Source organism: Triplophysa rosa, linkage group LG9, assembly GCF_024868665.1.
Source record: "Triplophysa rosa linkage group LG9, Trosa_1v2, whole genome shotgun sequence".
NCBI classification, from domain to species: domain Eukaryota; kingdom Metazoa; phylum Chordata; class Actinopteri; order Cypriniformes; family Nemacheilidae; genus Triplophysa; species Triplophysa rosa.
In genome coordinates, this window is record NC_079898.1 from 14683120 (window position 1) to 14699965 (window position 16846).

Sequence of the window (16846 nt, forward strand, 5' to 3'; positions counted from 1 at the left end):
ATTTCAGCAAAGAGGAAGTGAGCAACATTAAAATCTTAAGTAGGTGAGGGACTGCAACATTTGAATGAAGTTGCTGCCAGCATCTTTGGAAGCAGTCTCCTTACACGGGTAATGAATAATTTGTGTTGGGCCGTTAATATTTTATAACCCTCGTGTAGAATCATGTTACTGTCTAGTGTGGTGAACAGGCACCCAAAAGATTAGTCATGAAACACTGTTTAAATGTTTAAACGAATTGCTTGTGAATGAATGCGTCTCACATCTGTGGTCTTCTAGGATCATCACGTTGTTACATCATGTTTCAGAATCAACCTTTTTACAATAATTATACGTCAAGATTTTAAAGCAGGTCTGTGTCTGTGCGCATTGATAATGAGTGCACTCTGAATGCCATTAAAGTTTTTGGTATCTTTCTTTTAGCATTGCAGTTATCCGCAGGCATGATTTGACTGCAAATAATGTGCCATTATTCAATTTCTCCCCAGTCTCATTTGGTGCCACTCCACATTTCGCGGAACACTTGTGAACCTAAAATGAGCCATTGCATTTATTATTGGATGCTTAGGCACGTTCTTTAATTTGTCGTTCGCTCCGATTGAATACAGAGAGCCAGAAATGAATTAGAAGACAAGAGCAGGCATATGACAGTGACTGGAATAAAGCATTTAGCTTCCCATTGATGGTGGTTTATGGAGTCACTGAGCCACTCACGTCCACAGGATTTGGGGAATTATTGTATTAATAACAAAAGTTATGAAGCATGTGTTGCGCTGTCTTTTTCAGAGAGCACACACATGAAAATATCCTGAACAAATCGAAATGTTATAGTGTGTTTTTGTTTTGAAAGGATGTGATTTCCAATACTTCACTGCATAATTCAATCAAGGCTGTCCAGTAGCATAAGTTGTTTCATTGATTTCAGAGCCTTCATTGTACATTGTTTTCTTTACTGTAAACCCAATGATTGAGTTGTCCTTGACTGGATTTTGTACCAGACCCATCCTCTCATCCGCCCCGTTGTGAATGTTACCCCATGTTGCTTAGCAACATTTATCTTCCCCTTTACTTTTTTAAAGCCCTATTGGCTGTGGTTTTGAGTGGTACTTTCAATGTGTTTGAGTCTTTATGTTCTGTCAGTGGCACACATTTCAAGGTCTGTGTGCATAAAGCGGCAAGCTAACGCAAACATGAAGTCTCTGTTTCAGGTTGTGTTGTGCTGACAGATTTTTCTGTTCACCTCTTGCTGCTCTGACAGATTGTAGGCCAGCTGGTGTGAGGTCAGTGTTGGGATGGTGTTTGCCTAATGAGAATGCATTGCTTGAATGCGGATCATATTTAGAGTGAATGTGAAAAGTACATGTCATCCGTTTAATTTATTTTGAAATATGTGCCGTGTAACACGTAGCTGGCACACATTAGGAGTATTGAGATGGCGGATCTTAAGGTAACATGTTAATAATCATTGTGAAGCGTGTGTTTGTACAGCGTGGGCCTGGCATTCTTCATACAGTCTGTTCTGATGGTATTGCTATACACTTCAGATTTGGGTCCTCCATCATGTTGCCATGTTGGCCACCATTAGGGAAGCACTTGAAATGTTTGGATTATCATCGAGCTGTTTTTAGGTGTGGTGGAATAGTCGACATCCCTTGACAAAATTATCAGGCACCAGCTACATAACAGAGAGCTCTGCAGCAGTTGTCTGTGTCTGCATTCCAAGACCGACATACAAAATCTCCATTGGCTGTAAGATTGTTCATCATGGTTTTGCTGCTTTAGAATGCTTAACTTAGTTAAAACTTTGTTTTTCACAGAGCATACTCTTTTGGGAAGAAATGCATGGGAAAACATACATATCACGTCCAAATTATAATGCCTGCAGTGTTCCCCTAGGTTTACGGCTTTGGGGGGGGGGCTGCGATCTCTATATTTTTTTGCGGTGGAGGTCCGGACAATACTTTTTTAAATAAATAATGTTAAATCAATCAATCTAATGTTTTATCAGGCCATTTACTTTATATTCTGATAGCCACAGTCTGTATGAAACATAGAAGGTCTGGTAACTGAGAAAATGCGTTGTAGGCTCTGGTGCTGAAGTGAAGTCCCAGTGGTCTATTTTAATATTTAAAAAAAACTACTGACAACAAAATGTAACAACTGAAATAAATATATCATGAGTACTTACAAAGTTACTAACAGCCTTTCCATGCCATTCATACTATACATAATGCTATTTAGATTGTTTAGTACGAGAACAAGGTATAGACATGTTATATAGGAAAGGTAACCTTAAATGACTTCTCTTGTGATCTAACGCTACATAAAAAATTAAATTAACTTGACCTTCAAGGGGGGCGGGAGGTACCGTTGGAGGGGCGGGACGCCCCCTAAGGTAATGGTAGGACAAACACTGGCCTGATAATTGATAAATGACAGTTTGTCTGAATAGCAGGGGCGGACTGGCCATCTGGCGTACCGGGCGTTTACCCGGTGGGCCGCTAACGTATGGGGCCGGAACGGAGGCGGTGGCCGCCAATGTATGGGGCCGTAACGGACGTGTTTACTGCTAACATATGGGGCCGTAACGGAGGCCTTGGCTGCTTAGACAGACGCAGCCAACGCCTCCGTTATAATCCCCCCCCCCCGTCGACAGATTCGGTGGAGGGCTGATGCGGGACTAAAAAGCCAGAGCTGATATTTCTTCCCAGTCCAGCCCTGCTGAATAGTGATTGCTATCTACAAAAAAATTTAAGGTTGCACGATATCGTGTACATTCTAGTTCTGGTAGTTAAAATAATGATTGATTATTTCATATTATTATAGTATTTGAACATTTTTGTTACTGTATTTGTGTATTAAACCATGTAACTATTTTAACCACTGAGATCAATTAATATAGCCATGGTCAATGTTTGTGTATATTTCACATTCTGAGCTGTTTATATAGTATAAGTCAGTATCCCAAATCTCGGTCTGGGCTGGATTTTATTACTCACAATTTCTCATAATCTTTATCACTCATCGACATGCAAGCCGACAGAAAGGCCTGTCATTACACACTGCTTTGTAGCCCAAGTGTGAAACTCATCATTGCCTCATCTGTCCTTCTAGAACATCCATGCTGCACACAAAAGCTTTTCTTCTGGCTCGAGCTGTTGTTGATGCTGTTTATGCGCCGTGCCCCCCCCATCCCCCCACCCTCACCGTGACTGCCTGTTGTCCCAGTCAGCAAATGCAGGGGCCTGTGAGATCCAAGCCAGGAGACTTTGACTCATCATGCACAGCTGTTAAGTCCTCACGTCTTCGAGACATAATAGGCTTCTGTGTTCTGTGACATAATGTTGGGCTGTTTTTTTTTAAATGTCACCCTATTTTAGGGGGAGTGATGCATGTTTTATCGCTATGTTTGTGATGATCTCTCAGCAACTGTGCTGTAGGTCTATTTTGCCTGATAGTGTTGATATAGTGATAAAGCCAGGTCATAGCCATTAATCACAAATGGGTGTTAAAGGGATAGCTCACCCAAAATTTTAATTTTTGTCATCATGTACTCACCCTCAGATCGTTCCAAAACTGTATACATTTCTTTGTTCTGATGAACACAAAGGAAGATATGTCTCGTCCCCCATTGACTTCCATAGCATTTATTCTCCCTACTGTGGCAGTAAATGGGGCATGAGATCTGTTTGGTTACTGACATTCTTCCAAATATCTTTCTTTGTGTTCATCAGAACAAAGACATTTTTACAGGTTTGAAACAACCCGAGGGTGAGTAAATGATGACAGAATATTTATTTTTGGGTGAACTATCCCTTTAATTTCAGTCATTGTAATTGTTAAAGGAATATTCCACTCAGTCATTTGTATACTTTTAAAGTAATTATTAGTATTAGTAAGTTATTATATTTACTATTATTATGTCATAAAATTCAGACACAATAGCCTACTTCATGCTTAAATCCACCGATAGGCCCAATAATTGAATCCATTTCTATACACCAGTATTGTTTTTATTTGAGCAACTATTGGCCATCGTGCATTCTTATACTGATTATCATCTTTAAAGCGATAGTTCAGCCAAAAAAGAAAATTCTTTTATCATTTTCTCATCCTCATGTCATTGCAAATCTGTATGAATTTCTTACAAAAGAAGATATTTTGAAGAATGGTGGTGCCCCAACAACATTAGACCCCATTGACTTCCATTGAATGGGCACAAAACCACTGAGACATTTCTCTAAATATCTTTCGTGTTCCACAGAAGAAAAAGTCATACAGTTTTAGTTAAAAAATTTTTGGGGGAACTATACCTTTTATATTTTATACTTTGCTACAATCCTGGGATTCAGCTGAGAGGTTAGTTACGTCACTTCTCTGGCACTGATATCACAGGCCGAATAAAGACGTGTATAGATCAATTATGCCTGAACAAAGCTGCAAACATTTCCTTTTATGATGTGGTTGTTGAAATGTGTGCAGCGTGGGACAGTTGAGTCCTCAGTCCAGTGTCTGCTGTCGATGTTTACGTTATTGAGGGGTATTCTCAATTAAACACCCACGGTCGTTCTTCCAAAGCACTCTTCTCAAACCATGTTTGGAGCTGTGTCATGATCCTGGTGAGCTTTACTCTGCCATTTGTTGACAAAGCAGAAGTCAAACTGTGTTATGTAACACAAGCCCCCCCCCCCCCCCCCCCCCCCCCCAACGTTCCGGCTACAGCAGGCCCCTTGTAGATCTCTTTTGTGTATTAAAGCTGAACTCTTTCAAAGCAGTCATGGAAATAGAATGAAGCAATCCCCAGAGATTCTTGGGTGGAATATCATGGTACTATTGATTGCATTGCCTCTTTTATCATTTTAATGGGGCTGGCATTACGGAATTGGACAGCAGTCAGGGAGAGCTGTCCAGTACATGTTGACCTTCAGCTGTGTTCTAGAAGCTTACGCTGTTATTCATTAACAGGCCGTGACAGAATCAGAGGAATTCAGAAAAATTGATTTAAAGATGGTAAAAATGTAAAAAATAGCTGAAAGCGGTAAACCGGTAAAAAAACACATTGGGGATGCTTAGAAGTTTGTGAATGATATGCCCTTTAATTCTGTGGTAATCTTTTCTAGATTTATTGGTGGATGGATACTTGTCACAGATATTATAATTTCCAAAGTCTTGCACTGTGCCATGCCAGTTCTTTTGCAATTGGCTGCTATCAAAATTCTAACTAGGCCAAATTTGATAGGGTATGGCTTTCACCATTGACATGCTGGACATTTTTGAGGTTCACTAGACCAGAGTGTTGCAATAAATGCAGAAGATTTGCCTTGTGCCACCTGCAGGAGGCCCCTTTTTTTCGCACTAATAGTTGCATTAACCGAAGATATGGACCCGAGACTTGGTTGAAAATTATTAAAGGGGTGATTTAACGCTATTTCGTGCATTCTGACTTCTCTACAATGTTAAACGTGCTGGCTTCTCATGCTTAACATGGTCAACTTGTCAAAAAATGAGTTGGACGTATTACGTAGTATTTCTGTGCTCGATACACTCCCCCAAGGTTCGCATAGGTTTCGGAAAGTTTTTTTCGAACATGAAAAACCGTTACGTAACTACTTTTCTTAGTCCCTTATTGGGCAATTCTCCTGGAAAAGCACAGCCACGGCAAGGCGAAAGAAATAGCCCACCCACGCGTCAACCGACGAGCGATAGGAATACCCGCTTACCATTTAGATTGGCTGCGCTGCGTCAAGATTGGCTGCGCTGTGGGCCTGCAGCTGCAGCTCGTTACACTTGCGATAGTGAGAGAAGTTGAGGTGTGTTTGCTTGTTCACAGCATTTTAGTGATGGATGTTATATAAACGGTGGATATAACTCTGGATTTGCAGATCGTTTGAAACTGATAGATGGAGCGGTCCCAGCGCTAAAATATGCCGGACATGAACCGCACGCGGTAAGTGAAACTAAGTCATATGTCTGTGTTTTGTTGGCAGTCGGCACGTACGTGCATAATGTAAACCACACAAACTTATAGTGAATCAACAGTTATGCAGGGTTAATGCGATGATGTGTTGTGTGCTCGTGATTTAGTTCCTCCACCCGCACACCCCCAGGACGTCGTTTGTTTTCGGAAATAATCGTACAGCTTTATCTTTTACAAATGTGATCAAACTAAATGCTCTTCGAAGATACGGAGTATGCAATACTACTCGTTTCTTCAGTACTACATTCTGAAGATGAATATGAGATTGGCAGAAACTGCGCGTTCAACCGGACCTTTAAAGATTTGGAATACAAGAATACATTCCCTGTAGATTATTTCTGATAACAAGCAAAAGAAATAACAAGTAAATTACATTAGCTAGCAAGTTTAAAGTATGTCTAGCCAGTATTATTATGGAGGTTACCAGTGGACGATCCGTTACTTGGCCCGTTCAACAAATTAATAACACACACTCTTAAAAATAAAGGTGCTTTAAAGGTTCTTCACAGCGATGCCATAGAAGAACCATTTTTGGTTCCACAAAGAACCATTCTGTCAAAGGTTCTTTAAAGAACCATCTCTTTCTTACCTTTTATAATCCAAATAACCTTTTTTCCCTACAAAGAACCTTTTGTGTAACAGAAAGGTTCTTTGGATGTTAAAGATTCTTTATGGAACCATTTAGACAAAAAAGGTTCTTCTATGGCATCGTGAAGTGTACAATACAATTTAAAAATATAACTAGTTATATTATTAGCCACTAGCCAGACCGATCAACAAACACAGACCAGACGTTCGAGCCAGGCACGTGCGTCCGATGACAGCGTCTATAGTCACACAAATGTTGTTGTTTAGATTTATATTATTATATCGTGATTATGCATTTTTAAATGAATTATTGATAGCATGACATGTAAATCATATGTTACCAATATAGTGACCATATAGCAGGATGATCTACTCTGGTCATCATAATAAGTGCATCCAATACAATAAAGTTGTCTACGGTCACTGTCAGTGTTCATGAAGTACATCATTTGACCTTGACAAGACCTCAAGTCAATTTTTAATGTCTCTGGTCCAGCCTCGTCTACACAGTGTACCTGATCCTGATAATGTGCCACAATAAACAGACGTTTCAAAACGCCCATAAATATTTGTTATCTTGCTGTTATCCTAAAATAGTTCACAACCTCATGTGGTGCCTAGCATTCCAGATGGAGATGTGGAGGTGGATGGAAAGCGAGATGCTGTAATTCGTTCATCACATATTGAGTGGGTGCCACATTCCCAGGTGGCAGGTCCATCCTGGTAGTTGTAGATATGAAAGAGGCAAAGCATAGCTAAGGTTGAGTTCTGTGAAGTAAATAGGGTATGATAGCTTGGATTTGTTTGATAGGCCATAACAAAGGCCATTTAAAGGGTAGCCCTGTCTGTCTGGGTATTTGTTTGGACTTTAAACCAAGTTAAGCTGAGTTGAAAGCCGCTGTAGCTGAAGGTCCTATATTCACGGGTAAGATACAAGATACAAAATGCCTAATTGTTTTTGTGTGTCTGCGTGTAGATTAGTATGAATAAGTCTTTCACATGGTTTACTGATTAGTTTAAAGAGCTTTTTTATTTTTTGCCAAAAGCTTGAAGGTTTAGTTAAATTTATATCTTCTGTAAAGCATGTTGATGTCCACATGATAATGAAGTAATAAAGGTGAAAAAATGATCAGATATGATACATTTTTATGTAAACTATCCCTTTAAGAATTCTCAATTCTTGTATCTTATGATCTGAATCGAATCGTGAGGGACCAAAGGATTCCCACCTCTCTGAATTGAGGTGCAACCACAGTATAATAAAATATCTTGGATTAAAACTTGGATTACTCATCATTGTTAGAAAACTATAAAGAAACTATTTTTTTCTTGAGAACTGTTCATTGCCGGAAACTCATTCATTTTCATTGCCCCGTATTTCCCACTCCAGTGCTCTGTAACAGGTCACTTTGTATCTTGTTTCAGTGTGAACCACAGTCATAGGTGTGACACACCAGTTGGAGGCTTTATCAATATCCTGATGCATCAGCATCCTCTCGCTCACCATGTTAAATAGATTATTTGTAACCTCATTCCTTTATTCATTAAAAGGTGAGGTGTGTAAATACTGCATTGCTACAGGCGCCAGATGGAATTGAAATGTGTTTGAGCTAGATATAACAGTACATGCTTAACTAATGGAGTCAGTTTGGTGTGTAATATACCTGTTGGTTAAAAAAATAGCAGATGAGGAATATTTAGTTGTGCAAAAATAACTGTACAGCAGCTCTTTACAATTTTACACGTGAATTAACATGATTCTGTATATCTCTTAGCTTCATCTCCTCTTTCACCTCTTTTCATTTGCAGGCCTCTCCAGCAGAGGGCACAGTGAAACTTGATGCAGCCCCTGGTAAGCTTGCCCTGCTCTGTGTACATCCATTACACCGGTTTGTAGAATTATATGGGCGTAAGCGATAAGTGAGAATTATATGGTCATAAATGTAAAAAATTAAAACAACGGTATTATAAACAAAAGATTTAAATCACACCACAGAGGATTTTGTGGTTGTTTAGGTTATATCACAACACTGCAATAATAAATTGAAGGCTGTAGTAAGGAATAATATCTGTCTAGGGAGGCTCATGAGTAAGCAATCAGAAACAGAGACTCTCTGTCTTCTTGCTTGAGTCATTGTTGAATCTGTATTCTCACTGCCAGGACCCCTGTTTCCTTCCGTTCATCCATCTCTCCTTGATATCCGTGCCAGCCGGCAGCAGAGAGAGAGCACTGTAAATTACAATCTATGTTGAATTTAAAAAGCCCCAAGAGCTTTATATAACCATGGTTAGTCAAGCATAATGTATTAGTGAAGTCCAACAATAAGTCAATGAAGTCTAATAATTTTGTGACAGTTCATTTCGCTATTCTACACCAAATCTAACTTATGATTTGATGTATCTTATAGCCCGACCAGCCGGTCGTCGCACTGTATCTGCCGTGCGAGTAACACCGTTGAGAACTATGAAGACTTCCCCTGACCTAATGCCAACTGGTGAGAGTACACATGTTTTACTGTCATTTTTGAAGGCTACCCAGATGAACGGTGTGAAAATAATAAATCTACTTTAAATATGTGAGCATCATTTGCATAATTATAAAATGCTTTAAAAGATACAAATGAAATTTTCACATCTTTTGCATTTGTTTTTGCATTTGTACGATATTTCTTGACATGCATGCATGCAGAACTGGACCCTACCCGTGTTTGCAAGGGAAAGGGTGCTGTTACGTTGAGAGCGACGCTTGTGCACATTGACGATGAGGAGAGCTCAAGCAAAGAGCCGCCTGAGAGCTCTGCCAAAAGTAAGTTAAAAAGGAAGCTTTATGTTTTCAAAGAATGAGTGCCCTGAATATATTTCACAAAGCAGTATGGTGCCAGACTAATTGTTGTATATTATAATAATGGAGTTTATGTTTGTAGCTGCAGATAATGTAGGCTTAAAAGTGCTCTTGTCAAACTCTTTCTGATCTGAAACGATCTCTGATTACAGGAATGATGCCTCCGTAAGCTTCCTTTTTTCCTATTAATGACCATTGTTGATGTTGTGGTATTGCTATTTTAGCAATCAATGGACGTCAAGAAATCCATTGAATTAACCATTAACTCTTTCCCCGCCAGCCTTTTATTTTTTTAAGTTGCCAGTCAGCGCCAGCGTTTTTTAACATTTTCACTCAATTTTGATGGCTCACAGTACATTTTCTGTAATGAATATAGGGACAAACAATATAGCAAATGAAAGAATAGAGTCTCTGCTTTTAAACAAAAGAAACCGTATTCTTCTATCTTCATTTGTTCTTTTTTTATCACCTCTTAAATGTGGGTAGGTTTCTTCAAAAATGCATCACTTTGATTAAACAGCTGAGATAATTACCATTTTTTGTGAAAGACTCCACCCAGATTAGACTCAGAACAATGATTAAAAACAGATAAAATATTTACCCAAAAAACAGATGAAATATGTACGTTCTAGGTTCAGAGATTCTGTACTTTTTCCAAAGGTGTGTAACAGCGCCACCTGCTGTAAAACAGTACAAACACCGATTCCCATAATAACTCATCTTCGGCAGGGAACAGTTGATTTTTAAATGACGAGGTAACTCGTCAATGGAGGGGAAAGAGTTAAAAGTTTGTTCAAGTGGTTTGGTGTCGAACATATACAACGTTGTCTGACAGCCAACTTGATTGCCCAAATAACTTCCAATAAACGCTCATATTTGCTGGAGGTCATCAAAGAAGTCTTTTGTACTCGCACCCACTTTGACTTCTGGACATGCGGACCCTCAGTTGGGACGTTTCTTCATCTCCATGTTGGAACTGTTCTGGCTGACTCCCAGCTCTTGGGAGAGATGCCTTGATTGTTGTTGTGCCCGAATAAAAAGGCCATTGAAACAAACACTTCTTACAGTGGGTTCAATAGTTCCCTTGTTCTCACGACAAAGTTCAGAGAATCTTTTTTCCAGTAATAAATTAGCATCTCTGTGGAGGAAGACTTTTAGTTTGGTTCAGTGCTGACAGCTTCTGGCTGGTCATTTGGTTTTATGGAGGTTAAAGGAATCTGTTCTGGCGTGAGTTCGCGGTTTGCACTGAAAAAAAAAACAGTTGCAGTGCCAAGTGCTGTCAGCTCTGTATCATGATGCCTTTTTACGTTTGAAGAGGTTTCTAGAAGACATACAGATTCACTGAGAATCCAAACTGTTTGGACTCATCACAGGGGGTTGTCTTGGTGCGGTCAATGGAGAAACAGAAACACGTCTGGCTGATAAAGTTGTAAAGAACACCACAGCTGATTTCAATTCAACACAAGCCAATGAGACACCAACAAAGGTGAGTCGACGCTTCAGGCGTCATTCCTTTAAAACAATGCTTTCTTTTTAAATAGATTTATATATCAGTGCTAAATTAATGACAGTCGATAAACAACTTTGCAACATTGAGCACAATTTGTTTCGCAAGCAGTATAACTAAGCATATTATTGACAAACTTCAAAACAAATTTATGACTGTGATTGACTAGCTGCTCGCTCTGACATCATTTAGTATAGGATTTTCAACGCTTACAGTGTCTGTTAACACTGTTTCAAAAGCAAGATGACATTTCTACTATCCTGTAATAGTGGACAGCAGAAAACAACCTCAAACCGATACTAAGGAAGTGTTAGGAACAATCATTGGCTTAAAAGAAGAGTTTAGAGAAGCAAATTTCATGCAAATCTCCTCAAAATGGGGAATCCTGAGAGATTCAAAGTAGTTTGTATGTCACAGACATATAACCACAGAGTCAATGCTTTCGTATGTCTCTTTAGGTGGACTCACCTGTAGATGAGAGTAAGTGTCACCTCACGTCCTGCCGTGATCCACAGAGTGCTATTAGCTTATCAGCCAAAGTGTCCTCTTCTTACCCCCCCACCAGCAGTGTGAACCCTACAATCGTCTTGCTGCAGCATAGCAGAGGTAAATACTACAGCAGCATCTCAATACTTGAGCTGGTATTGAAAGCAAAGTGTTGATGATGATACACAAATGAAAACAGGAGTGGTGCAAAGATGTTTTAGGGACTGTTTGGATCGCTGTTATTATTACTGGGGTGGGAGTGTCTGCTGTCTGGATCACATTCATTTGTGCATACGTGATTCGTTATGTAATTATTCAATTGAGCATATTATTAACTGAAGGAATGATTTAAGGCGAGGATCATAGCTTGCATTTTTACCACAATGACTATAGTGTGCAAGAAAAAGATATACTTGCTCATTTGGATGGGATGAAAATCAGAAGCACCACAGGGGAAACGAATGCCGTTTGAATAGTGCAAATATAATAAATCATTCATTTAGACATTTAGTCATTCAGACACTTTCTTCGAGATGTTGACATGTTAATAATTCTACACAATTAGTACCAGGTTTGCATTTCGCTTTGGGTTTGGATATTTATCATCTGTGTTTGTGGTCACGCGTGTCAGAAGTTGTTGCAGATAAGGACAGTGGCGCTAACCAGAGCTCTGCCATCAGCCAGATAACTCCGGCTGAGACTCTAGTAGACATGGATGGCAAGATCATTAGACTGTCTGCTCCAGCAGCACCCAGAGTCCCAGTGCGGGTAAGACACGCCCACTTCGAGTGTTCACCTGCTTAGGTTTTGAATACATGTATTAAAGGGATAGTTGACCCAAAAATGAAAACTCTGTCATATTTTACTTACCCTCGAATTTTTGCAAACCTGTATAAATGTATTTGTTCTGCTAAACACAAAGGTAGATATTTGGAAGAATGTCATTTACCAAGCAGATCTCATCCTCCATTGACTCCCATAGTATTTATTTTCCCTACTATGGCAGTAAATAAGGATGAGATCTGTTTAGTTCTACCAAATATCGTTCTCTGCGTTCAGAACAAAGACATTTATAAAGGTTTAGAACAATCTGAGGGTGAACAGAATTTTCATTTTTGGGTGTACTATCCCTTTAAATATCTTAAAGCTTATTTAAATGAAAGACGCTGTGTAATTGTTGCACACTGTTCTCTTACAGAACACAGAGTTATCAAAGGACTGGTACAGAGACATGTTCAAACAGATCCACAAAGTTCCAGGTAAAGCTGTTCTTTTTTATAATCACGTGCATTTAACATGTTTGTTTTGTCAATTTTTGTGTGTGCATGGAGTCTGGAAGAGTCCTGGTCACATCATAGTGTGTGTTCATTTTGTCAGTGTGTGTTTTGTCTTTCATTCATCTTACTCAGAAACTGTCGAAGAAAATCCATATCGTCCCACCTACATATTTCCCGAGAGCAATGACAGGCCACTCAGAACCAGAGGTACCTTAGTCATAGTTTTAATCTGATCTTTAATAGTAATCATTCCTGGCACTCGGGTCTTTAGAGCTTCTATGTGGTCTTTGTAATTTATTAACTTTTGCATGTCTTGAGAACCAGAACGAAACTGACATGTATCACTAACACTGTTAATCTCTGTGCATTGATCAATTAATGCAGTTAACACTGAGCATCCAGTTCTTACATGATCATTTCATACACTGGACCTTTAACACTTTCAGAATGTTAATCAATGGGAACACCTAACAACTCACATAAAGTCTATTAGCTGTGTCCTTGAACACTGAGGTCCCTGATGTTTTTTGTCCAGGTTGGCCTTGCTTGTCTATTCTCCTGAATCAAAGATATCATGCATGTACAATTTAAAAAAAATGTATTGCTTTTTGTAAGAAACAATAAACGCTTAGAACATATTTAAAATAAGTGTGGTTGTTTTATCAGCATGATTTATCCATCCATGTGCATAACCATAGTTCTTAGATAGAATACCAGGTCTACTATGCAATAGTAATAATAAAATGCAAACCATGTTTGTACACTTTGTTGTCAATCGATCATAAATACCAATACATGTTGTATAGTGTCAACAGTTTCATTGGCACTTATAGCACTTTAAAAGCATCAGAAGTGCTCAAGGTAATAGAGCTATTTTCAAGACCACACCACAGTGTATTTAAAACGTATAGATTGATAGCCTCTATTTTAAAAGCTCTCAATCCTCTGTAATGTGTTTGATGCTTGTGCTTAGTGAACCATCCTGCTGAATTATTAAAGGCATCACAACACACCTAATGGCTTTTGTGAATCTATCGGATTAGCATTGGGATGGTCTGAAATACTCAATTCAGCTTGTATTGATGTGATCTATAATAGTTTGAAAATATAATATTAGAAACGCTTGGGTTCTCCAAAAAAAAGTAAAACAAGATTTGAACTACTTTGAATTAATGTCTAACAAAGAATGTTCTAGCATCAGGAAAATACACTGCTTTGGCAATAGTGCCATCTACTGGTTAGAATGGTTGAAGTCTGTAATGTGGCCTCGTTTTAGACTTGATGATTGGCTGATAATGACTCCTATATATGTCACACTAATCCCGGTCATTTTCACCTGCTATATATTGAATGTTTACAATACCCCCTGGAGATGCAGCATTAGAGCACAGTCTATGTATTGGTATGTGGTATATTTTGGGCCTTCGCTTTGTGGAACTAGGGGGACATGGGCTAGCTGTCACAAACGTTTAATATTTTGAGCCTTTTTCTAGCTAGGACAATAAAGTGTAAGTTCTTAACAAGTTTTAGTGAATGCAAAGTGAATTTGTTTTTCAATATAAGCTATATGTATTCGTTCATTGTTTGTCATCATACCTAGTAATTCTTTTTCTTACCTTTTATAGATGACAGCCCAGCATATGCAGCAGAGGATGGTAAGTGTCACTTTTAATTGTTTATTAACTGTAAAAATTCACGCGTTGTTATTTAATGTGAAGCTGAGCTTTAACATTGTTAATTGCATTTTTAAAAGTGCGGACGGTTCCTCGCTCAAAGAGTGCAGCAGACATGAGAAGCTCAAAAGGACAGATGCCCGTGCCAACACGCACATCTTCCCTAAAACCTCACAGGTGAGATGTGACACTGTTTAGCAAATATGACAACTTATGAAGAAGATTCTAGCACATGAGTTTTGACTGATGGGATGCCATATTTTTAGTAGAGTGTGAATTCTCACACCAGGCTGGTGTTGCCCAACATTTCTTCACATGGGTTCAATATGTGAACATCATTTATCACACTGTCATAATAAGCAGTTTCTGGTTTGGAGACATCACTGTTTCAAATTTCAATAACTACTATGTATGTTACCACTTAGGACTCATTAAGAAGTTATTGATGTTTTCAAGTTATTTTTCCTACAGTTCTAATGTTACTATTTAATATCTAATGCTATATATAATGCTAATATAACAATTTGATATTTAATACTGCATATTTTCAATTCATCTTTGTATGTTAGACAATTTTGGTATGTACCATACTTTTAAAACATAAATGCACGTGTGGTAGCGCTCATCCAAACCTTGCCCTTGTGGGTTGCCATGGCGACTCTCCATCTCCCTTCCTGTATCACTCTGTTTCCATGCATCCCTGCAGGAACGAGTGGGAGCCCCCTGACAAGAAAGTAGACACCAGGAAGTACCGCGCCGAGCCCAGGAGCATATTTGAGTACGAGCCAGGAAAGTCTTCTGTACTGAAGCTGGAGAGACCGGTATGACGCTCTTTGTACATGCATGTTGTCTGAGTGCTGTTGGTGATGGAGACCTGTGCATGCTGTGTGTCGCTGCAAGAGCTATTTTCTGCCTGTTTCACGTAAATGTACAGCATACTTACAGCTGTGTCTCTCTCTATAATTGTATTAAGCGTATACATGAAATCTCCCAGTTGAGGTTATACATAGCGTGTTCTATTCTCATCATGCAGTGCACACGTAAAGAACAGTACTGTTAAATACACGCATGAGGGGGACACTTCATGAGCGATGGTGACCAAACACATTGTAATGTCCAGACCCAGCTGAGAATAGAGACGCCTCTATGTGTAGACTGTAGGCTGCTATTTGTCATGGAAGCTTTGTTGTATTTTTTATGATTGAAGTCTTGTTAGGATGACTCATTCTTGGAGCAGTTATTATTGCATAATGTCTTTCTGATGACATACAGCTGTAATAGTTTACTGTGGGGGACATGCATTTCGTTTTGGATCCTTGTCAATGAAACGGTTAAGGCAGGAAAAATGTGTGATCTAGGCCTTTCTAATTGTTAGGGAAAGTCATTAAAATGGTTTAGGTCAGCTCTGATCTAGGGCAGAAGATAATGTGCAGCTTCTTCATGTGGATTAGCATTGTCCTTCTGCTCTTCTAAAAGGCAATTTGCAAATGCATTTCAATATTATTGAATATAATATTAGATTGTATAATTATGTTAATATTATATTTTTTATTTAAAGATACATTCAGTATTATGCTAATCAAAAGTTAAGGATAAATAAAGATAAAACACCTTTTTTTTATCTGACTGGAACTGGTGCCATCATGTTAATATTTCATGACAGAGATGCTAATAATACAAAAAATGGTATTAGTTTACTTCTGTAACACATTTAGAGGCTTTACAAACAATATGTAGCAGAACAGCCAATTTTTTTGGAACAACATGTAAAACTTTTTTGAGAATTTTGGAGCTAAAGAGAAAAAAGTAACAAACCAAAATAAAAACATTTAGCTCAAAACAGCTGAATCTAAAAACAGCCAGCAAAATGTAAATACTGTAGGGTCACAAATATTTTAAAGGGATAGTTCACCCAAAAACTCTAGTTGTTCCAAACCTGTATGAATTATTTCTATGTTAGGTTGAGCACAGAGAAAGATATTTGGAAGAATGTTAGCAAGCGACAGTTCTGAGGCATCATTGACTACTATTGTAGGAAACATTATTGTGTAATTTCTTTGTTCTGTTGAACACAAAATAAGATATTTTGAGGAATTTAGGAAAGCAAACAGTTCTGCGGCACCTTTGACTACCATTGTAATTTTTCCCAATATGGTAGTCAATGGAGAACTGTCGGTTGCTAACGGTTGCTATCTTCCAAATATCTATCTTTGTGCTCAACCGAACAAAGAAATTTATGGGTATTTTCAATTTTGGGTGAACTATCCCTTTAATACATTAACATCAATGCAAAAAAGTATTCATTATTCATAGAAAAACGTTGTTTTTAATGATCTAATCATATGCAATATTCATTGATTTTTCATGGCTCGTTGCTTGTTATGTGATATCCCTCTTCCATTCTCTTTGCTTCTATGATATCTTTATTTCTGTTTCCTGTTCCTTCGACTGCTGAGAAAACACAGATGTTCCTATAAGTCATCAAGCTGCAACCAAATC

The 16846-nt window shown here is 38.6% G+C and overlaps 1 protein-coding gene across 9 annotated transcripts in view; it reads left to right on the forward strand.

Annotated features, from left to right (window-relative positions):
* LOC130558700 (sorbin and SH3 domain-containing protein 1) overlaps positions 1-16846 on the forward strand; it is a 40597-nt gene that overhangs the window by 1823 nt on the left and 21928 nt on the right. For 6 of the 9 annotated variants that reach the window (XM_057341266.1, XM_057341260.1, XM_057341265.1 and 3 more), the window contains exons 2-12: positions 8372-8414; positions 8971-9057; positions 9252-9368; positions 10778-10890; positions 11370-11517; positions 12029-12165; positions 12596-12656; positions 12807-12881; positions 14300-14329; positions 14428-14524; positions 15054-15168. In XM_057341266.1, coding sequence (XP_057197249.1) covers positions 9027-9057; positions 9252-9368; positions 10778-10890; positions 11370-11517; positions 12029-12165; positions 12596-12656; positions 12807-12881; positions 14300-14329; positions 14428-14524; positions 15054-15168 — 924 coding nt within the window. In that variant the 5' untranslated portion in view covers positions 8372-8414; positions 8971-9026. Of the gene's footprint in view, positions 1-5909; positions 5945-8371; positions 8415-8970; positions 9058-9251; positions 9369-10777; positions 10891-11369; positions 11518-12028; positions 12166-12595; positions 12657-12806; positions 12882-14299; positions 14330-14427; positions 14525-15053; positions 15169-16846 lie in introns of those variants that run through there. The other 3 variants (XM_057341261.1, XM_057341262.1, XM_057341263.1) reach the window with 3 other exon arrangements.